We start from the raw sequence: 24,640 nt of genomic DNA, 5'->3' as shown, positions 1-24,640 counted from the left end.
GGGGGGGCTGAAGCCCCCCCTTCAGCAGAAAAAACGATGCTTTTTCTATTGTTTTCCGTTGTGTTGACGGAAGAAACTCAATTAGCCCCCCCCCTAAACTCAGTTACCCCCCCCCCCCCTAAAATTTTGACTTGATCCGCCCTTGGAAATGGTTTTCTGTATTTAAGGAAAGAACGTTTTACCACCTACGCCACTTTTACTGTCTTACTTGCTATCTACAAGTTACAATTGTTTACTCAGCGATGACCAGATCAGAGCAGCTAGAATAATCTGCAAAACCTTCGTCTTCCCTTGCAGGGCTCAGAGATGGCAAGAACCCGCCATTGCATTGTTCGTCAGTAGTCCCGTCATTAACAGTTGCGGCTACTAACATTTCATTCTTGTTTGGAAAGTTTTCCTCGTTCACGTCTGCGTGAATCTCGTCCTGGCTCATTATTACAGAATCTACGGATTCTTTTCTGCTTATTGTTTTGGACTTCGATTCTTCATCCACTTTGCTTTCGTCTAATTCTGTTATATCGTATTTGGGGTGAAATATTTTCTTTTCTTTATTGGCATTGTTTGCTTCGTTAATTTTATCAGAGCTTTTCTGCGTTGTTCCTTGGGATTTTTCTTTCGCGTCTTTTCCCTCTTGCTCTACGTTAGGACTAGTCTCATCACTGCAAGACTTATTTCTCTTGCAGTTCTTTGCCTTCTTCTTCTCTTCTTTACCCTTGACTTTTTTCTCGGGCAGCAAGTCTATTGAAGCCTTATTTCCAGTTTCTCTCTCGGCTCTTTTAAGTTTCTTTATCAAAACAAACTCTAATCGACGAAGTAGCTTTTTCTTCCAATCGATGTTTTCTTTAACAATTCGCTCTCTGGTTTCCATAATCTTTTTGCTTAGCTCTTGCACGCTGAGACATTTATTCATGATTGATTTTGAACTCTTGCCTTTGTTTTCAACCTCCTCGGCTGATTTGTTTGGCAAAGACGAAGAACCATTCGTACTTATCTCTGAAGGAACGCTTGTCGTGGAGTCAACGTTGATTGTGTTCGAGGTGTCATCTGCTAGTACTGCTTTGTCACCCTTATGTTTCACGTTGAGATCATTAGAGGATATGTCTTTCCTTACTCTGTCTGACGCCTGTGAAACTTGTTTATAATCGTCACGATGCGATGGGATACTTGATGTGGTGGAGACTTTGTTGACTGGTTGCCCAATCTCTGCTGCGGTTGCAGATGATGATGATGGTGATGATGCTATCGTTGTTGAGGATGATGATGATGCTGATGGTAATGATGATAATGGTAATACTGATGATGATGATAATTGTGATGTTGATAGTGATGATGATGACGACGATGATGATGATGTTAATGAGGTTGAGGACGATGAAGATAATGATGCCATCTGCTCTCTCACAAGTTGATCACCAGAAACGTGCATTTTTTCAGAAAGGTTTGTTTTCTCACTCTTCGTGTCTGGCTTCTATGATTAACAAAAAATGATTCGATTAAAAAAAATACTAATTCAAATGAAGGGTCATATATGAGCTGCCAGAGGCGCCTTCACATGCTTTCAGTTCGACCCCTTTGAGCTGCGCCACTGGTGTACTTGCGGTAGCTGCGCCACTGCTGTACTGGCGGTGGTGATAATTAATGAAGAGTTTTTAAATCGTTTTTATTGTTTACAAACATTATACTTACTGGTAGAAGTCTCTGATAACGTGTGGGCTCATTCTTGGATGTCGATATAGGGTCCACAACACAATGAGATGATGTAATCGCAGAGCTTTTCTTCAATATCGCTCCCTTGGTTTTTTCTTCTCGACCTATCTCGATTCCCTCTTGATTGTCATCTTTCACCACAATAGAATGGACAGCCACAATGATTGGCATGGAGTCGTGGTCGAAAGCGTACCCTCCACATGGCTGTTGGGTGGTTTCGTCTTCCCTGAAGTTGTCAAGCAAAGACGAGACATCAGTTCCACAATGGTTTTTGTGGTCACCTTCGCTCTTTGTTCGTTGAAGTCTTACACTCGAGTTCTCTGGGCTGCGATTCTCATTTAAGCGACTGTTTTCCAATGGATAACTCAATCTTCTTGACTGTGGTGGTGACTGAAACATTGCTATACGATTCTTTTGGACAAGCGGGGCTTTTTCGGTATCAGTAGAACCAATTGGCTGTGATGAAATTCCCTTTTGGTTTTTCGTTTCCTCCAGTGATTTTTTGTAAGAAGCGAGATTGGGTGGACTACGAGATGCGTTTGATTTTGATGTCATCTCAAGGATTTTCTTGTCCTGCGATGCTTTTCCATAAAGGCGATCGCCATTAGGAAGGCTGCTTGAAAAAGTCGCTTGTGACATGACCCCTGGCTTTCCTCGTGTAGTCATGTTTCCTGACAAAGAAAGACAGCAACCTTTCGCAGGACTTGAATAGACTGGTAAGTGTGATAATTGATGTCCTTTACGAGGTGAAATCAAAGCCGAATCTGTTAAGCCCGACCGCATGACGACCTTGTCTCTCGTGGTATTTGTCAAGACGGGACAACCTTTTCCTTGAGAGTTCGGTGACAGCAACAATGAACGCAATGTTTCCTGTTTCTGTTCATGCTTTGATTTCTGGGTGACTGATGATGAAGACTGAACATTAGGACTTTGAGATACTGCTAGTTTTTCAACTTCGTGGTAATCATAAATTTCTGAGGCTCGTGATGGCTGTTGGGCAATTATGAATTGATGTCGTGAATTCTTTGCTTGACAATGGATCTCAAAAAGTTTGCTAAGTTTTGCTTGATCCGTTTTAGATAATTGTGGCATTTTCTGGTTGAGGAATCTGAACGCTAATTCCTCTCTTCTCTGGCAAGGATATTCTAGATTGTTTTGGATTGCAAGATTTTCCGTACCATTCATCTGTGAACGTACTACCTTATCTTTTACAACCGTAGTTTGTAAGCGATGGTCTTTAGACTGTCTCTGTTCTCTAACAGCAGAACTATCCTGCTTGAAAGGAGAGCGAGAATCTAATAAGTTCGAGGACACGTCCTTAGAGTCGTTTCTTAGGACATCTGCAACAAAAGCATTGTTTATTTGTGAGTCAGACGGTGACTCTGTCAACTGAGATTTCACTCTCCAAGCGTGCAATGCTTCATGGCTATCACAAAAAGTTGGAGACGAAGCATTACGTGAGGGACTCATGTGACTCCTTGAATGGTTATTCTTATGCAATCCTGATGTTTTCCTGGTAGGCGAATATGTAACACTACTATGGTGATCAGAATAACATTGAATACCCGTATGTGGTTCGTAGTGCGACCTCGTTGCATTCTGGGTAGTCACGAATGGCATTGTTTTGGCACTGCAAACCCTGTCATTTCTTACGTTTGAAAATCGAGGCAATCCTTTTGAGACGTAAGGCATATTGTCATAATGATGACAGTGACAACGTTGCGTTAGTTCCAACGCTTCTCTTTCATCACGTGGGCTATAAGTTTTCGGGGGGCCTATTGGCTGTTGGTATTCCATAGTATGTACTCTAGTGGACGATATAGGCTTCGAATGATGCAGTGTTTCACGTGAAATAGTTTCAAGTTTAAAGGGATCTTTTCGGGATTTTGAATGACACTTTTCTGATCGTGCTTGGGGTGGCGGCGAGTCACCAATGACAATTATATTTTCCCTTGACTTCGTTTCTAGTTTCGAATTCATTTTCATTCTCTCATTAGCTTTAACTAATGGTGGAGGAGGAGGCAGGTTCTTGTTTCTCTCATTAATCCTACTAAACTGGCGTTTATTGTCATTTCGCTTGAAAACTTTAAAGGCAGAAGTGGCGTTTTCCCCATCTCTTTCAACAGCATCCGCTGACCTTTTGTACATCTTACGAGATGAAGAAGGCTCACTGTCCCTTAGATTACGAGAGTGTTTATAAGAATTATTTACCAATAACTCAGGTTTATATGACACTCCATTGAGTTTGTTTAAGTCTTGATTGACAAACGAAGACGAAGCTGTAAACCCATCCTCATCTTGTCGCGATAAAGATCGTTGAGCGTCCCAATATGGCGTATCCCGGTTGAGTGAAACTTGTCCAGGATATCGCGCATAGGCCATGTTTGGTTTAGGGATTATGATATGATTGAATCTCGATGTTCTGAAGTCTTCTGACTCGGAAAAAGGCGAGTTGTCTCCAGTTAATCCTGCTGTCGATTTGTGAAACGTTGGATCTTCCATGTGATCGGAAACTGGAAAAGAAATGCAAAAAGTGCTTATTAATTTCTTTATCTTTATAAACTAATACCACATATACATAAAATACTTGTTTCTGATTGGTCGATTTCTTAATCCTCGCAATTAATTAATTACATAACGCGAGCGCACATCCGCGCACACACTTTTTACCGTGTGTTGTTGTTTGAAATACAAAATGTTTTACTTCGAAAACGCATATTTTATGTAGATGAATTATTAAAAGGAAATACCACCTTAGTTCTCGAAAAATTAATGAAAAATACCGCTTGCTTTTGATGAAAAGGGGCTTAATACCACTCGTGCGTCTCGAAAGGAAGTATTTCCTATATTAATCTTTAACTCCAAGGTTAAGAAGAAATTTGTTAATCCTTGAGTAAATCCTTCGATCTCATGCAAGATAGATATTATTGTATTCCAATTCCTATCAAATTATTCCAATCCGCTGACTTTGTATTCAGCTGTGAAAACAAAGTTCAGCAGCGGCGTTTCATTAACTCAAGGTTACAAAAAACGCCGTTCACTGACTTCATTATTCAGCTTGCGCATCAATCAGATCTTTCACTTTAATTTGATATGCGTAAATACAGCTTGAATATTAAGGGAATAAATAGTATATAACATGTACTCATCAGCTAAGGGGTTTCAGCCTTAACTCCTAAACGTTCAACAACAAAAATCCTAGACAAATCGTTTCATAAACATTTGCACATGCGCGATTGCGTCACGTGACCAACTTGGTCCAACTTTGTACCCAGACACCGTTCGCCATAATACCGATCATATGGAACGCAGGCTTCATTGATATGCGTATTTTTCTTTATTCAATCAATGTAAGAAAATAAACCAATTAACTGGATAAATTTGTATTTTTATAATCTGATGTGCATGCGCGGCAATTCCGCCTTCCCAATTATTAATTGTTTTATTTTCGCTTTTAATTCTTCAAGTTGGCCTTTGAATTTTTTGTGACCGGCATTCGTCAAGTGGAAGAGACAGAATCCTATAGAGAACCTGCTTACTTAAAATTATGTTGGGTGGCATTTAAAATGCAAGAAGCCAGACAACAAAGGTTTTCAAACGTTGGTACCAAAAAATATTTTAATATTAAGTGTTTACTAGATTGACCAATTCTGCTGATTAAAAACTCATGATGAATACTCAAGAAGTTATTTAATAGTATGCTTTTTACTAAAAAAGACATTGGAAATTTTTGAAACACGTCTGATTATAAGAAAGCCATTTTAAGGTCGTCCGGCACTGTCAAAAACAACCAATGGCCTTTGAACATGTGTAGTCTGGCACGAGAAAAACGTGTAGATAAAGCCCACTAGGCAAGCCGAGCAAAGAACTTCCTCTAGTGAAGCTCTCTGAACTCTAACTGAATGAAGATCTATCTACCTTGACCTTAGGGAAGAATAGCTGTACAAGCATACTATTTGGGTGAATATCAAAATCTGGCCTTTTTTCCAATATAAATATAGATATAATATTTGGAATCGTTGAAACCTGTCTAGAGTTCTAATACCATTAAAACTTAGTACTTACAACCCGATATTCGTTGTCCTTGCCACTCCCGATAGTGTTGAGTTGTGCCATTTGGTCTTCGAGAGGGGAACCTAAGCGATGCCCAGGAAATGGGATCACGATTAGTTGACTGATACTGTAATTCCATAAATACTATGCTCTAGTCTTGTAAAGGCTTGAATTCTGTGGCCTTTATCAGCTGGGAATATAATGGAAAATTACCCTGAACGTTAAAAAAGCAAAAATTAGACCTCGGCAAATATAAAAAAACTAACTTAGGTGAAAATTTGAAATGTCCAGAATATTTCTTAACACCCCCCTTAAAGTCATGCAAAAAAATACGATCCCCCCTAAGCAAGGCTTGTAGCTTCTCCCAAAAATTGTGCATCCCCCCCATTTTTCTGATAAAAATTTTCCCATCCCCCCCTTTAGTTTCCTACCAAAATTTTCCCGATCCCCCTTAATTTCACCTGCCCCTCGGCCATACAAATATGAACGCATCCTTAAGCATTTCAAACAACAAGCATAGCATTGATTTTTTCTTTGGCGGATGTATGTAACCATTGTGCTATAAATAGTATCGTTGGAGCGTTAACGAAACCGGCTTCTTAAGATAAACTTGATAAACTACCGCCTGAAGTTTTTAAATAATGAAGTAAGGTGTTTGTCAAGTTTGTATTTGTTTTCCCTTAAATAAAAATAACAACAGAACAACTGCAGAGGAAAAAGTAAACATGAATCATTACTATTCAAGGTTGAATCAGACACCATATAAAGTTAGGAGAGAATGTTACTAGATACTATACCTTACTCATTATGATCGCATGAATGGTCACTTTTCCGTTTTTGATTATCAATATCAATATCAGTTGCTACGATTCTGCGAGCTAAAAATGGCGGCAGTTGCCTCTCGGACTTAAGTCGCATGAACGAATACTCCTCCTTGCAACAGATCAATACTTCGAAGAATTTCATTGTCGACATGAAAACAACATGCATGATGCAATCGCTCCATATACTTATGATCAAAAAAAATTCTGTAATAAGTGACTGGACGCTATTTTATACTGATGCTTTAGCGGTATAACATCACGAAAAACATTGAATCTTTATATTTGTAAAACCAAAATCACTTGTGCAACTCGATTGATTCCAACAAAGTTTTCAAGACTTCTCAAAATGTTCAACTTGCCTTAATATTCAGTGACAGCCAATATCTGATGTTTTTGCTCTCTTACTCCTCCTTGCAACAGATTTTTTACTTCACTCATAAAGTCAAATTTCAATGGTCTGTTGGATATCACGGTTGCCGACAGCTTGTGGTTTGCTTTGACTTGATAACGAAACCTGCTGTTGTTCTTTGAATGGTGTAATTAGAAAATACTTCGAGAGCCAATAAAATGACTTCAACGATTAATATGTACCTGCTCGAGGTTCGAGCGAATAAATAGTAGGAAAGCCGGTGGAATTTTTGTATTTATGGCAGGCAAACCTGGACGAATTACTTGGATATGAAATAATCTCGACATTAGAAAATCTTGTGATCTATGCCGGAGTTGACACTCACAGCAACTCTCCTATAGATGCTGTGCTGTGTTATGCCGACGACCCTCTAAAAGAATGGCCAAAGCAAATGAAAGAAAATAAATTTACTTCTTGAAATGACTGCCTTAAAAACTGTAAACGATCCTTCCTTTACCTTATTATATTATATTATATCATAATATTATATTATATTGTTAGAAGTTTTGAAGTGAAGATATCTTAATTGTGGGTGATAGGTTTTTGCGTTATTCAAGACGAGTTGACTTTTCCGATTAGTGTAACGATCTCGAAGAGAACTTACTTTGATGATATATAAATGATATTAAAAAATGATACAAAATAAGGGATATAAAATAAGTGATATAAAATAAGTGATATAAAACAAATGATATAAAATAAATGATATAAAATAAATGATTTAAAAATAAATTATTTCAAAACACTATCCAAGAAAAAACATGGCTATTTAGAACAACGTTTATCGTATATATATAAAGTTCGTAAAGTTGACCCAAAATTCCCCCAAAAGAATCAAAACTTACCAATCATTCCCTCATGTAATAAGATTATTAATTATAGCTTCCAAGATTTTAGTCATTATTTTAATATTCCGTGGATTGTTTTTTTGACACTTTTCTGCTCTCATCATCGTTGAGGAGTTGACGTGTCTTCATCACTATGGATCGATCACTCAGCGCGCTTTTTATACTCCGACCCCTCGTTACGTCAACAATATAGTACGTCATGCTCCGTGGCGCGAATAGAAAATAAATTTTGACCTGGCAAATTTGCCTTAGGGGTGCAAATTGTTTGCTCAGAACACGCTTTGCTTAGGAATTTTTTCAGTATTAAAAATTCATTTGAAGTAAAATTTTGAAGGTATCTATTTTTAGCCTTCTGAAAAAGCTTGGTATTTTGTTTATTTGGTTTGGTATACGTCGATTTTCTTTAAATACATAAACTTTTCAAGATATTTGTTCTTTCAATTTTATTTTTAATTATATCGAATAGGATTTGACTCCAATTCCTTTTTGATATAGAGAACAATAAAATAGCCTCTAGGTTGGTCGTTCTAATGGGGAATGCTTCGTTATCGTCAACCAACATGGCGACTGTGTGGTAACATGCACCCAAAATTAGTTACATCAAATTTAGAAGACTTTTATTTTTACTCTATTTGAAAAGGAGGTTGTTTTGTTTACTTGGTTCGCTCGTAATTATTTCGTTGTGCAAGATAAGTTTCTGATAAGTTTCTGAGCAAAATATTTTTATCGTGTTATCATGATGTTGAATAGACTGTGAAGGTCGAGAACGACCCAGTCAAGTTTTAATCAAAACCACTCATCCAAAAATGATCAATACTTCGAAGAATTTGATTGTCGACATGAAAACAACACGCATGATGCAATCGCTCCATATACTTATGATCAAAAAAAATTCTGTAATAAGTGACTGGACGCTATTTCATACTGATGCTTTAGCGGTATAACATCACGAAAAACATTGAATCTTTATATTTGTAAAACCAAAATCACTTGTGCAACTCGATTGATTTCAACAAAGTTTTCAAGACTTCTCAAAATGTTGAACTTGACTTTATATTCAGTGACAGCCAATATCTGATGTTTTTGCTCCCGTCCAAAAGGAGTATGGAAAGGTTTTTGGAGCAGGCAAAACTATTAGACCATGGGAAATTAACAGGAAGTTAACTGATTTCTATCAGTTAATCGTTTCTTTTTAGTACTCAGTTTGAATGATGTCGATGGCTCTTAGTTTCGAATTGATTATGTGAGACATCTTAAAATCGGGCGTGAGTAAAGATCCATGCACTTAGTAGCTAACGTCGAGTCATGCAGTCATTCAAACTCAGCTTGCGACTGCCTAGCCTCCTTCGCAGCCGTTCTTAGGGTCGTCACGCAACGTTACGACCCTAAGAACGGCTGCGAAGGAGGCTAGCGACTGCCCGGCTCCCGAGTTCTTTAGGTTTGATGGCCAAAACTAGGCCTTCTTTTGACTATTAAAAAAAATACAGACTTAAATTGGCGCGCTTTTTTGTCCGGATGTCCACTGTCTTTTTTACTACTACATATACTTTATCTAACTTTTATAATCTACGTTACCAATATGAATTGAATATGTCAGAGATCTTATAAAATGGCGTGCACTTGTCTAGATCTCACCTCACCGACCTCATGCCGCCGATTCAAACTTTGCGAGTACTGCCTCCCGAGCTCAGTCTTCCAATTTTCCAAGTCAGTATGTGACACCAAAAATAGGTCCTCTTTCAAAACAAATCCGTGCAAACCTCGATTGGATCCTTTTGTTCAGCCGGATATCCCGTCTCTCTCTTCTTTCCTACTCTATCTGTGGTCATTATGAGTATGCCATCGGAAGTCAAAATAGACTTTCGGTATCCAATCAATATCAACACGACTCAGTTCAGAACGTATCCTATTTCCCTTTATACTAACAAAACGTCATGTCTTATAAACAATAGACCTTTTCCGAATTAACTTGAATGGTCATGAAACAATCAAGTTTGAATTCGACGTTATCCAAACGAGAAAGGTTTATTTAAAACTACAAATTTTCGCGCGCTGATTGGCTATTCTTTATGATCGATAATAACACAGACCAATAAGCTAACGTCAACGAAAAGTAAACTTGCTTGTCAGGTGTAACTAAATCGTCCAGAAGTGTCTTTAAAATAAAGATACGATGCTATTTACTCTAGACACATGGCATCAAAAGCTAGAATGACTAAATGGACAAAAACAAGATGATCATTTCATTTTGAACCCTTGGAAAATAGACTTAAGTTTAAAATATATCAATTAGAAAGTGAATGAGATCGACGTCATCTTCGCCATTTTCTTTTGTTCCTTAATAAAAGCATCTAATTTTTAAACGTATTAATGCTGAAAAATAAACAGCTAAAAATAGATACTTATAGAATAATCAGACTACGTTTGTTATGACGAAAATAACAAATTGTTGAGACTTGCTTGTGTAGTGCTTAGTAACTTTGTTCGAGGATACACAACTAGGCCGTTTTTATTACTCTATTTTTCTTCGTGTTTATATAACTCATCACTCTTCGATCTATCTGTAGCCTTATCAAAGTGGGCTGCAAAATCTGTTGGGCTTTCTGTCCACCATCGAGGGTTAATCCGTCTAGATTGTTTTAGATCATGAAATCAATACTTGGCCATATTTGTTTGAATGAAACGATGACGTACGACCGAAACGAGCCGTCATTTTGCAGAATCATACAACGCCGAAAACAGTTACCAAATTTGATCTCTCTTTCAACCGATCAACGAGTTAACATTCCTTCAAATTCATTCAAAATTATCATGCATGTAAAGCCAACGACTGAAAATTTGAACAAATTTTCTAGATATAGTTTTTGACATTTTTTCTGTATTTTCCGGTTAGCCTCTCGTTTTGTAAGAAGGCTAAATATCATACCTTCTAGTTTATTTTTGGACTTCGAAAACATTTTCCGCACGCGAAAATAAATAAAGAAAAGCTATTCTGAAGAATTTTCAAAACTATCTTCTAAAAATAACATGGTTGTCGTTGTTGGGGGTGAATAAGTCATAAGTTGTCAGGAAATTTTTCAGGACAGAACGAGATTCGCGCCTGTTTTGAACTAGACTCCGTCAAGAAGGTTTATTCTTCTATATTTGGGGCTTTAGATCTCTACTGAAATTCTTGGGGAAAAATAGACAAGAAAAGACAGTTTGAGAATGAGTTGACGATAAATCGGTTTTCTGGCACAAATTTCACTTCTCAACGTACAAAATAACGGTATCACTTCAATCACTTTATTCAATTCTGTTTATGTAGTATTCAAAGTTTTGAAATAGCTGTACACATATATATCATATGTGTTTGCTCGAAACATTTTACGACCGTAATGGTATCTTACATACTCAATTTAACGCATGCGCATAAGATTTTATCGATTTACTAACATCAGTCGATAGTATTAATAAGGCTTTAGAAAAACAAAAGTATTCAAATACGAGAATTTACGTTTAGAAAGATAGATAAACCTTTTTAATTTTCATCTCCCTCTCAAATCTTGTCTGTCTGTCTGTCTCTCTGTACCTGTCTGCTTCGCTCTCTCTTTTTCTCCCTCTCATTGTCTGTCTCTTCTGTATACTAAATCTGTCTGTCTGTCTCTGCCTGCCTTTTTTCTCTAGCTCTTCACCTTTTTGACGATAGCAGTTTGGACCGACTGCTATTTAACCGGTTTCCAGCAAACAAAATAGTGTGACTATATAGGTTGCCCAGGAGATGAGTATCGATGAACCTGTTAAGTATTGTCACTAAGGAAGTTATTACGTCTTATTTATTTACAAAGGTTGAGCTTCGACTATAGTCGGTCTAGCGGGATGTTTGTATAACAGATAAAGACTGAGTCCTCATGCATTCATAATTTTCTATTAATGAAATACAAACAAGCTTTGACAAACATGTTTGATATTAAGAACATATTTAATTCTCTTTTGGGTTTTTTTTTTTTTTTTTTTTTCATTTTTCTTACTTTTTTGTCAACTAAAAATCTTAAATTCTTTACGATTTTTTACAAAGGATTTTCATAAGCTTTTCAAATTAATTTCTACTGGTGAAAATAAAATATTATTGGCATTGTCAGCTTTGACATGCCACTATCATTTTGAGAAGATCTTCCGCTTGGATGTGGAAAAAGCTAATAAACTTCATTTCGCGTGTTGGTCTACAGACAATAAACCTGCAAAAAGTACAAGCTAATAAGTAGTAAATTGCACTATTAAACGATACAAAACAAAGGGGTTTTAAATATTTATTATTATTTCGTTAGTATATCCTTGTGTATAGGTTTATTGTCTGCACTCCAGGACACGCGGGAGACACGTAGTAAACGATAACAAAAGACTAATCGCAATGATTTCTGGGTAAGGAGACTTCGGATGTTTGCCGTCTCGCGTCAGCATTAAGAATATGACCAAACTTGTACTGAAAATTCAGGTTCATCTTAACCACAGTTTTAGGTAATTTTTGAACGGTTTCGAGTCGAGGAAGCCATCTTACATCCCACACAAAAAATCCTACGAAGGTGGTTTTAGACAAATATACAGTGCCCATGAAGTATATCTGAATATATATAATTGATGTAACTGAGGTCTGAAAACTGGCAAGTCTTTCCTCTGCAGTCTCTCTGTGTTGTGCAGTGCTCGAATAGAATGATTGTGTATGTACATATATCATTAATACAGAACTGAAATCTCGTATTTACGTATATCACCGGAAAGAACACTGGTGATGTTGCAGCAACTTCACTGACACATTCATTCGTGAACCACATATCTTTCTTATCTCGTTATTAAAATACACCTTCATTGACAAATATTTATGATTAGAAACTACAATGTATCCTGAAAGGGAAAGAATAATATAGATTTGACTCACATGCTCATCTAACTTTGACTTCACTGACGTTTCCTTCCTGCATCTGTAAACGTTTCCTTGTAGAACGTGTTCTTTTCTATAACGGCACGATCCCTGTTATTATATCTGCGGGATTATGCAAATGACGACCAGATGACTGGTAACATGCTAAAAAAGCGAAACAGCAACCTGCGACAAAAATAAGCACTTAAAAACATATGTCAGATTAATGAGATGACATTTCAGCGCTATCATAGCTCATAATACAGACTCTCTTGAAAAACAAATTGAACATAAACAGTTTTTAGAATTTGCGCTATGATTGGTTAAATTTTTGAGATATTGTGCCAAACATCTTATAACATATTATAAATGAATATTAATAAGGTCTGACAAAGGTCAATGTTTTGAAAAAGAGTGAATGAAATAATTAATGGATAAATGATAGACATTCGTTGATTTATGTTGTGCTTCCGGCTATAATTAAAAGCATTGATGATTGGTTAAATGTTTGAGCTCTTGGGCCATTATAACATTAAATAAATATTAATCAGGTCTGATAAAAGCCAATGTTCTTTGATTTACATTATACTTCCGGCAACAATTAAAAGCATTGTAGCTATGGTTTGATAAAACTTATGTCAGTATCAAAAAAAATTTGCAAAATTAAACCGCCAAAGCTCGATCACTAGGATTTTTTTTTTTAATTTAAATTGCATTATCGTAGGGATCCTAGCCAAAGAATGTGATCAAAATCTATATAAACAGTATATAAATATATTTGCAACAAATAAATAATTAAAATTAAAAAAAAAAGAGAAAAAGAAAAACTATAATAAAATATACTATAATAAAAATATATCTACTAATGTATAACCATAAAATCTACTTTAGTAAAAACTAATCCTAATAATATATGTTTAAAAAAATAATAATAATGGCAAACATTCATATATATGGGGGATTGAAATATTTAGCTAATTGCTGCATTTGCAGTCTCAACATCCAAGTCTATGTCTTTTATAATCCTAAGTACTCTTCTAGTGGTTCTTGATTCCCTCAGGCTCCCCAAAGCTCTATCACTACGATAATGATAATAATAATAAGTATATGTAATAGGACTCCATGCTGTCCAATTAAGAAATAATTGGACGAGGAAAATTCCGAGGACTGCCAATATTGGATAAGGCCGTAGGCCGAGTCCAATTTGGCAGTCAGAGGAATTTTTCGAGTCTAATAATTTATTGATTGGGGAGAATGAAATCCCATTACCTATTAGTTTTATAGCTGCCTAATTAATCCCATTTTAACAAGACCTATCCAATTAAGAAAATAATTGGACAGTTACCTATATGGGATTAATGAGAAGCTGTATAATAATAATAATAATAATAATAATAATAATGATAATAATAACTGATGATAAGGATAATGATAATGATAATAATAATAATAATAATAATAACTGATGATATAACAATAATAATAGTAATGACTATAATAATTCAAAACTGAGAGAAACCTAATATTGACAAAGTGCTTCAATCTGATATACTGAGAGATTCAAGCCTAAAATGAATAAAGTGTTGCTTTATACACCGAATCGAAATTTGGCGACCAATTTCAATAACTATTGTTCTACACTGATTGGCCTAGTCTTCACATGTGAACATAAAAGCGATTTTAGTCACATGGTTTTTTTGTTTTTTGGGGTTTTTTTTCGTTTTTTTTTTGTTTGTTTTTGTTGTTTTGTTTTGTTTTTGTTTTTGTTTTTTTTTTTTTGCTAGGCAGTCGCTAGTCAACTCAGTGCAATAGCTGTCTTTTCGCGCCCAATTACTGAAAGACCGAGCCCACCCGATACCACTGATCATTGGTATACCAACTAAAAGCAAAACAAAAAAGTAAATGCTGCCCAAAAGCTGAAACCCAAACAACGACGTGAAAAGAAAAAAAAACTTCATTTGAATTTTAAATGTGATACTCCTAATCAACGGTCGAAAAGAGCATAATAATTGCCTTCGTTCATTTTGCTGTTTCCAACACCTTGAACACCAAACAGCTTCACTTTCCCTCATGTACTTGTTAATATCTTAGTTTTAATACTTGATACTTAGCTCTAGATATACAATGCATGCTAATAATAAAAGCAAGCTAGTTATAGATTATTTTCAATCATGAGCCGAACCTACTCATCAGCGTAAACCTTATCATTTTAAATTCTTACTGAATTTTTGGTCGGATTTCATTTTAGTTTTTTTCGAGAGGAGTAGAATATATAATGACAGTATTTTACTTATGTTAAATATTTATACATAACTTTTAATTATGCTACTAGAGTGACTTTTCTTTGCCCATGAAAGAATAGTGAACGTATATAATACATAGTAATACTAACAAATTTCATTGTTTTCTTCTTTTTGCTTAGACTGTAAGTCACATAGTAGTGGTCACAAATTTCATTGTTTTCTTTTTTTGCTTAAACTGTTAGTCACTGAATGAATACGACTTTTTTTCACAGACGAAGCAAAACCACTCTAATTCCAGTTAAACTTTAGTATTTTTCACATGACATTTGAAAGCTTGCAACAAAATCCCTCGCAGCCAAAATACTAGCAGCGTAAAGCAGTATTTTAAGGAAATGGAACGGTGTCATGATTTTCATTTGAAATGCTTTTCAAACCCAGGTTGTTCGTGACGGATATGTATACCTAAGTCAGTGACGAAAACTGACAATTTAAGAATGCGATCGTAGCAGGTGCAGGATATCCTTACTTCAACTGACTATTCTAACTGCTGACACGTTACCTAAATAAACCTTGTCAGTAAAATAAGCTGTCCACAGGAATAGGAAGGTATAGTAAATCCTGTTTTAAAATATCAAAATTTAAGTTACTTACTGAAGAAGTTCCAAGTAATGAGGTATGTTCTTAATTCCTGCTTTGACTTCGATTTTTTTGAGAGTTTTTCTATTCCAGCAGCTAGCAGTACTGGAGAGATCTAGTCGTCTAAAGAGAGCCAAAATGACTTGTTAACCTGTTAAAATTCAATAGATCCTCTAGTTGTTAAATCAAGAGTGACACAATTAAGTCGTGCCACTGCGAAGTACCTCCAGCCATGGCAACGGCACTCTTAACACCAGACCAGGCGCCTTGATTAAATATAAAAAGCCTTTTTTTGTTCTACACTCAGTAATTGCGACCTCTTAAGATGAAGAAAAAGAAAAAGAAGTCAACTTAACATGATATGTTTTGGAAGCTGTTAAATATAAGACGACCATCTTTGGATTGTACGGTGATGGGCTCGGAGTGTAGGATTTAGAAATACCTAATTTTATCGATACCCGCTAAAAGGGGCTGATCAAAGTCGGGCGAGATGTCTAATTCACAGATCGTATATAGCAAAGTAGCGTAATTAGTTTTGCGAAAAAAGAAAAAAATAACACTGAGAACCAGAAGCAGGAGAAAACCCCTCGAATCAAAGAAAAAACTGGCCTTACGAACTCTGTCAGTCACCTATTTTAAGATGGCTAGAATCTTGTTGTATAAGTATTGAGTGCCTGCATATGTTGTTCAGTTGTATCTGCAGCATTAGGAATAGCTAAATAATTATTATTTAAGCTATGGTCTAGGAATGGGGAGGTATAAATTTAAAACTGTCTACGTCTCATTACTTCTAAATACGAATATTTTAACAGCGGCGAACACACTACGACACAAGGATAATTTTAAGCACGAGCCTTCAAAATTTTCCTTCAAGTTTATCGAACTCTAAAACAACTCTTTGTGATGATCTATGCCAGGACATGGCTAACTCTCGGATCGATTTTTTTTTTTTTTTTTTCGTGATTCGGTTTTGCGGAGGGAGGAAAGCCTAGAAACAAGGGAAAATAAGTTGAACTAATTGCAGTAAGCGAAAACCAGGGCCCGGTTGTATGAAGGGTAAATAGCACTATCCGACGAATAAATCTTATCCACTGGATAAGTTTATTGGATATAGAACAGCACCGACTTATCCAATGAATAAGAATTTTTATTTATCCGTTGGATAGCACTATCCACCCTTCGTACAACCGGGCCCTCAGTTTGGGGACTTGGGCAACTAAACTTATTCTCAGGGGACACGAAAACCTAACTGGACTCTGTGCACACAGATTATGATCATCCTTGAGTTATATCCTTATCATCTTGGAGTAAACAGTTTACTTCGTAAGTTAGAATTCCAATTCCTCATACTGGTAGCTCAGTATAAGCTGAGTATGTGCTATGAAAGGTTGACTGCAAGACAAAATCCCCCCGGCAACGTTCATTCAAAGTTCTAATTGCATAATTACTGCCTTTTAAGTGAAGCCTTTTATTCATTACATTTCTCAAAGAAAGGTGCCGCGCCTCAAACTCCTTGGGGTGATTCACCAAAGTAACCGGAAAGCAAGGGAATTATTCTGTCACACGTGGTTTGAATTGAATTGCATGGGAAAACGCTATACTCCAAGTCATGAGCAGGGTTTATAGAATAGACCTTCCCATTTCAGACCTAGCTAGCTCGTGTCTTTCCTCTTGGAATAAGACCCCATTATATTAATGTATTTACTCAAGGGTTGCCATATGAATCATGAAAGGGGAATGATAACGGCATGTGGTCTGAGATAGGAAAACATTACACACCCAAGCCTATTCCCCGCTAAGACACAGACAAATGTGATTTCGGTTTGTTTAATTCACGTGTTGCTTTATCCCTTCCAAGGAAGCACGGGTGGCGTAGCGGTGAGAGCGCTCGCCTCTTATCAATGCGACCCGAGTTCGAGTCACGCCGGGTTCGGTTTGTATATCATAGAGTTGTTTGTTGGTTCTCTCCTGTGCTTCGAGGGCTTTCCGGGTTCTCTGGTTTTCCTCCCTCTTAAATTCCAATTCGATCACGGAATGAGGGCCACAGGTTTGTTAGCCACTGGCTATTAAGTGCTATCCTCGTGGGAAAAGGACAAAAGAAGGTTTTTCTCCGGTTTTCCTCCCTCAGTAAAGACTGATCAACATGCGAGTTGTGTTGTGTGTTTTAGATATGTAGTTGTTTTAGATATGAACCGGCGGAAGCGTAAAATATAAGTTTTTAAACGTTTTTATACAAGTCTTTCATACACTGAACGTGCACGATGCTTGTAGCATATGTTAGTCCGCCGGACTTTTTGATCTTTCAATAATTATTTTTTATTCAGTTTCTATTCGGGTTTAAGGTTACTGGAGACCTTCAGGGGTATGTTTATCTTTAACTCTCTCTACGCAACACGTTCAACAAAAACTCCTAATACTATATATAGTTTTAAAAGTTAAAAGATAAAGGCCGGTTTCGAAAATAATATATCATTTCAGAGTGATTTTCTAATTTGAAACAATGCCGAGCCTTAAACACAAATCGAGAATTTTCCGTAGAGGTGAATTAATGGAAATAGCGTTAGTGCGTATAGCCAAAAGAACCTCATTATGTGGATAAGCAAAAGATAATCTACAAAAATGCGTGAGCTATTTTGATATTTTGAGTATTCGTCTTTTATGCGGTAAAAATTTTACCGGCATTGAAATTTTTCGACGTTCCAACTTTAAAATTTAATAACTTTTTAAAAAAGCAAAATATCAAAAATCGCTCACATCCTTTCGTAGTTTATCTTTTGCTTATTCACATAGTGAAATTCTTTTGGCTATACTCGATCGCTAAATCCATGTCTAGTATTAATTCACCTCTACTGAACGTACCCGATTTGTGTTTAAGGCTTCGACATTGTTTCAAATTAAAAAAATCGCTTTCAAATAATATTATTTTCTGAATCTTTATTATATGACATTCAAAACGCTATATAGTCTTATGGGGTTTTGTTTAAATTGTTGCGAAGAGAGAGTCTTAAACTAAACATACCCCTGAAGGTCTCCAGTAACCTTAATTTCAAATATCACACAAAACATGCCAATAGCTACGTTTACATCTTCTTTCACGATTTTTAAATCGATATTCCATCTCTAAAAGTAGATTGTAAGATGAATAAATACTCCAACCGCCTTTCCTTTGTCCGACTTCTATAATGAACGTTTTTTTATTGGTAATTATGTCATTCGTATGTGCAGGGGCCGCGGAGCAGATTGAGACTAGTATGGGAAAAAGTGCCAGTGGGACTAAGATCTGAAAATATAAGAGACTAGTGTGGTAAAAGGGAAAAAGTGTGCCCCATCCCGTCCGCGGCCCCTGATGTGTCGTTTTATATTCTAACTTCTAACACTGCGATGATCTACTATAGTTATTATCACACCTGTTGTGAAGATATTAGATACATGGGTCTACGATTAAATTAAAATAATTTTTGGTTGCCAGGATCTGGAAGTAAAAGTCTGCCACCCACTATGATATCAATGTAAGAAGACTTCGCTCGATAAAAACTCCGGCGGAAGACAAAAGAGATTGATTTGTGGGAAGGCTAGGGATCTTGCTAAGTTGTCGTATTTCTGGGTAAGGGTTCAACTATATTTTAAGAGAGAATTCTTTTCGTATTCAAGCAGTGAGCGCCAAAAACTATTTTCTTGAAGAAAGGCTGTTGTACAAGGCTAAAAAATTGTTATTCAGAAGGTTTAACTTGTTTGGAAGTGGAGATGACCGATGAAAGTGGAATCAAAGTGTTAACCCAAGAAAAAATTTGAATCAAAACTGAGGTTTCATTTGAGGCCTTCATTTGCTTATTTCCCATACATTTTCTAAAACATCTTTGTAAAATTGAAAATACCGCTTCAAACAAGCATCTAATTTTTATCATAGTACATCAGTTTCCAAAACGAAAATTGGGATCAAAACTCATACGAAGGTCTAGCTCTTTGCGCTTTTTGCCATTATAATTGCTCATTATTGAAAAAAATTTCCTCTTAAAATAATATTTATAATACTAATTAATACCCTGAACTTAACAGCCTCGGGGCTGCCAAAGTCAGGGCACGCGCGGCTCGAAGAAAACCGGAGCACCCTGAGACTCCATCAAGCTCTTTAAATCATACTTCGAAGACAGGGAAAACAGAGTGAGAATTGGAAACTACACTAGCGACTGGAAATTAGTAAACAGAGGATGTCCACAGGGTTCTGCACTGGGACCAGCCCTTTGGAACATATTCCAAAACGATCTGTTCTATGAGGAAATAAAATCACAACTTTCAATGTATGCAGACGACCACCAACTCTACTCATCACACAAGGAAATGAAAGAGGTTATTAACTCTATAGAACAGGATGGTAGTAACACCGCAGATTGGTACAGACGGAACTATTTGAAAGGCAACATCAGTAAATATAAAGCCATGGTAATGACCAGAGACAAACACGTACAAGATGCAAGGAACGTTGTTATAGGCAATTTTAACATCAGTCAGGAAGATAAATTTAAACTGCTAGGAGTGACCCTGGACAAGGAACTGATATTTACAGACCATATATCATCTATTTGTTCTACAACAAGCAAGAAGATAGGAATCCTCACACGGTTACGTAAATTAATACCCATCCACGCGAAACTGCAGATTTACAAGTCAGCCATTCTACCTCACTTTGATTACTGCAGTCTAGTCTGGCACTTTTGCAAAGCAGGCGACAAAAATAAACTAGAGCGAATCAACGAAAGAGGACTGAGAGCTGTATACTGCCACACTGTACAACAGAAGACTCCAGAACATTGTGATCTTCATGTATAAAATCAAAAATAAGTTATTACCACGAACTTTAATTGACTTATTTAAATCACCCACGCATAAATATAATCTAAGGAACATAGACTTTTCATTGCCTAGCTATAGCACTGTAAAGTATGGGAGAAATAGCCTAAGGTATTTTGGACCACACTTATGGTCTAAGCTTAGTACTTCGTTAAGATCATCGCCATCCCTTCAATCATTTAAGAAAGGAATAAGAGTTTCAGACCTGACTAAGTTGATAAAGTAACACTCGCTTCAATCATATTAATCTATCTATTTACTCTTACTATGAGAACTGAGTGAGTTCAACAAATATCGAAACTATATCTATATTTATTTATCTATTTTTTTTAACGGAATCATATTTATATTTATATTTCATAGACTTATATCTACCTATATATTTATATATATTTATATTTAAATTTATATTTATATTTACATTTATATTTATATTTATATTTAAATTTAAATTTAAATTTTATTTACTGTTTATATTATCATTTACATTTCTAGTATTATGTTATAGTCTCCCCGATTAGTAGGGTACTTGTGCCCGGCTAGAAGATAGAGACTTAAATAAAGTTATTATTATTATTATTATTATTATTATTATTATTGCATATTATGACATGGATGGTAGGATGACATGTCGCTATGAAAACCTACTAGTACACCAATGTTTATATGCTCGAAAAGCGCGCAGTAACTGTTCAGTGTTCAGATGCACTATTATGAGCGCAAGTAATTATAAAAGCTGTTTCTGTGACTTGTGTTATGAAGCAAATTTTAGTCTCTGTAGTATTTCGACAACAACGCGGTATGTTGGTTCATTTCTAAACAAATTCATAACTTTGTTCATGTAAAAATAATTGATAGATAGTTTATTATCCTACAGATGGTTATGGGCTATCGATATCAGATGGACATTTGATTGTCAATAATATTTACCATTATATTCTTAGCCAAAACTCGAACCAACACTATCTGTTATTATCAAAACCTAACCCCATGCAGTGACCTTATCTAACCACAAAATGTAAATAGGAAATGAGATATAGACGAACCTAGACAGCTTTTACACACACTTAATCGACTTAAACTTTGGAGTTAGAAGGCCGAGTCTAAGGCTGTAGCTGTAGCTGAACTGGAAAGTACGGACCTAAGTTAGGACGAATGGCCTAGTATGGTAAAAACCACACCTTCTAAAACCACACCTACTAAGGGAATGTCTTTCTAGTCAGCTTCGGTGCACCTTAGGCACGTAGCAAGCCTCTCGTATTTGTAAAGTTAACTTTAGCTCCTAAAGGACAAGTCGAATAAAGAGTGGTACTCCAGGCGATCCCGGAGCTATTTCAGTCCAATTCTAACACTTGGTCTATTGCTCCATTTAATGTGATATTCATCAGATGCTCCAGCGTCTAGAATTCGGAACTGGAAAAACCGGTTTGTCTATACCAAGGTCGTCTCTTTAAAGAAATCAAAAATGAAAGTACTCATTAATACCGAATGAGTGGACCGAAGATCTCTCTAACTCATTCCTATCCTTTTATTGCTACTCACATTTATTTTATAAGAGGCCGTACTCTAGTCGAATAAATGGTTGCGAACTGAAAATGATCATATAATTGACTCGCCATCACTTGCACTTACCAGCGACTTGAGAAAATGTTTTATAATTATTACTCAATCAATAATAAATTTTGAAACACTGACCATAATAATTAAGTTACTCGCGATAATTACATGCTTTGGCATACTTTTTAAATATTATTTATCAATAAATATGAATAAAATCCATTCTCATACCCGGGGGTGCTTACCATTTACCCGAAAAAATCGGGAATTCCGGTTGGAAAACAAATGGTATGTGTCATTTTGTTCGGAAAGTTCTCGGTCTTCCGATTGTAGTCCAGTTTTATTTTCCCGCTCTTGTTATTGGTTCTTCCCGGTACTGAGACGTGTGTACCATTTGTTGGAACTTATTGCAAGGTCATTTGGTAGTGAAACCCGGTAACGAAAGTGTCACGAGTTTCCTTGCCTTTCATTTCTTTATTCTATCACTCACTGCCGGACTCTGAAAAATATTCTGGAATATTCCTTGCTGCTTCGTGCCACTTACCGTATTTTTGTATAATTACATGATAATTATTGTAGAATGAATCATGAGATGTTTGATATGTTGAACCAGTTTACCTCTTCTTATAAATGCAATATCCTTATCCAAGGTCTTCCTAAAAAATACTCGCATTTATCTTAGTAGTTTAGTATCGTGACTGCTTATTAAACAAAACGGCTAGGTTTTGGATACACTAAAATGTCATTTATACAACCAGAGATTTTGCACCTGAGATTAAATCTGAAAAACATATGTACATATTTTTTTCAGTAATAGAAACGTACTGACTGAGCTTAAGCTTGACAGCTAAAACTGAAGTATTATTATTCTCCTCGCGTGCAGAAAAAGATATTTCCCAACGAAGGTTATTCAAAGCTATTGTCGCCTGAATTTCAAGGATAAAAGGAATACTGGTAGGAAGGAGTCTGCAAATTTATGGGAATCACGGTGCAAACAAACGTATTTCATTAGCAGCCCACAAGACTAATAAGACAGACGTTATTGTCTAATGACGATATAAAGCATTACTTTGTACCTACTTTATTTGACTTCCTTTCCTGTTCTTCGTTCCACCTTTAAAGGATATCTAGTATCATTCACAATCAATATCAGTTACTGAGAAAGGACAGGGGATCGGAAGTTATGATTCAGTAATATATGGGAGGACCACAACATGAAAGTGACCGCTCCAGACGAGACTTCTCTTATTTTCCTTTATTATTTATATACTAATGCAATACTAAAAGCTGATTGGCTAATGCAAGTATATAACATCCCTGTTATTAAAATTGAGTTTCATTGAAAAACTGGGACACGTGTAGCGAGCTTTCTTAACTGTTATCAATTTTGTCCTACATTCATGTTTACAGCTTCTAAGTACAGAGAATACTAAAATAAATGATAAAATGTTTGATTAAAAATGTATATTTTTTTGACTAATATCACTTTCGTATCGTTGAATACTCAATTTAATTAAAATTTGCTGAAAGTGAAAGTTTTTGGCTAACTGAAGAGTTACCAAGGTAATGATACTATCAGAATGACTTTGTGTCATAAAATAATATTCATTAGTGAAAAGGAAGAAAGGAGCATTGTTATTAAGGGTTAGGTTTTCGTTACTCGCTTTTATTGTGAATTTGTTTCGTGTAGTTTCATTTTAGTTTTTCAAAATTGGTTCTCTAAACTAACAATGAACAAATCGTCTGTCTAAGCGGCAAATGCAAACGCTTGACGAGCAACAAGAAAAGCAGGAAAAAGCGAGTTTGAAATACTAAGCGGGCGGTAAATGGAAGTGAACTCAACTGAGTGCTGATGAAAAAATGCCAAAGGATAACTGTGTAAAAAACTGCCGTTATTGGGGAGCTTAACAAACTAGGAATCAATACCTGTATTTAATTTTAAAAAATCTATTTGATTTTTTAAAATGTATTTGATTTTTTTAAATGTATTTGATTTTAAAAAATACCGAAGAAATCCCGATTAGAATATTCCCCTACACGGTTCCATTGACATATTGAATACATTATAATGCTTATTATTATCGAAACAAGACGATCGATGCAAGTTACATATCTACAAACTAAACTAAACTGAACAGCAAAGTTAAAAAAGGAAAACAGGAAGTAATTCATGGTATTCACTGAGACGAAAGAAGACCTGCAATGCCTTATAATCGACAGAACAAGAAACAACTCATAGTTCGTGTCATTTCCATGTTTATTATGATATTTTATTCGAGATAGGACAGAAAGAGGAACTGTGGGGGACTATTCTAACTTGATCATAGAAGGGCCACAGGGTTGTTCGCCGCTGGCTATTAAATTCCCCCTCGTAAAACGAGGACAATTTATTCATTTACTATTATTATTATTTATTTATTTATTACTTTTTACTTGCAACAGGCACAAGCAAGCGCAGACTCACCTGCAAAGCCAGCATTGCTTATTAGTAGAAAAATAGATTTTGAGTGATTTTGTGCGAGTGTGTCTATGTTCTCTGATATAAACATGTTAGTCAGCCAATCAGCACGCGTTTTATTATATATCATGCCAATACTTTAATCAGCCAATTAGCGCGC

General features: G+C 36.0%; 2 protein-coding genes across 5 annotated transcripts in view; one reads left to right on the top strand and one right to left on the bottom strand.

Moving 5' to 3' along the window:
* The window catches only part of LOC116308566 (uncharacterized), a 73,753-nt gene that overhangs the window by 10,874 nt on the left and 38,239 nt on the right, over positions 1-24,640 (top strand). The gene's annotated exons all lie outside the window — the stretch shown is intronic.
* Positions 125-23,241, bottom strand: LOC116303112 (uncharacterized). 4 transcript variants are annotated; one of them, XM_031712574.2, is made up of 5 exons: positions 23,103-23,241; positions 12,757-12,924; positions 5,773-5,950; positions 1,687-4,220; positions 125-1,468 (listed from the first exon to the last, which is right to left on the bottom strand). In XM_031712574.2, the coding sequence occupies exons 3-5, from the start codon at positions 5,897-5,899 to the stop codon at positions 233-235; spliced, it is 3,897 nt and encodes a 1,298-aa protein (XP_031568434.2). In that variant the 5' UTR covers positions 5,900-5,950; positions 12,757-12,924; positions 23,103-23,241; the 3' UTR covers positions 125-232. The 4 variants fall into 4 exon arrangements, with proteins under 4 accessions (XP_031568434.2, XP_031568433.2, XP_031568438.2 ...); XM_031712573.2 differs by lacking the exon at positions 23,103-23,241 and adding an exon at positions 15,633-15,760; XM_031712578.2 differs by lacking the exon at positions 23,103-23,241 and adding an exon at positions 15,633-15,760 and having other exon boundaries at positions 5,773-5,843.

The sequence above is a fragment of the Actinia tenebrosa genome, unplaced genomic scaffold, assembly GCF_029948245.1.
Source record: "Actinia tenebrosa isolate PJP-AT-01 unplaced genomic scaffold, QUT_ActTen_1.0 PGA_scaffold0__85_contigs__length_37466705, whole genome shotgun sequence".
Lineage (NCBI taxonomy): Eukaryota > Metazoa > Cnidaria > Anthozoa > Actiniaria > Actiniidae > Actinia > Actinia tenebrosa.
Note: the sequence above shows the minus strand (reverse complement) of the source record. Positions and strands in the feature narration are given on the sequence as shown.

Coding starts and splice junctions, on each gene's coding strand:
- LOC116303112 (XM_031712574.2), bottom strand. CDS start 5,899: ATGGAATTACAGTATCAGTCAACTAATCGTGATCCCATTTCCTGGGCA. Junction 4,221..5,772: donor AGGACAACGAATATCGGGTT/GTAAGTACTAAG, acceptor TTTCTTTTCCAG/TTTCCGATCACATGGAAGAT. Junction 1,469..1,686: donor GTTATCAGAGACTTCTACCA/GTAAGTATAATG, acceptor TGTTAATCATAG/AAGCCAGACACGAAGAGTGA.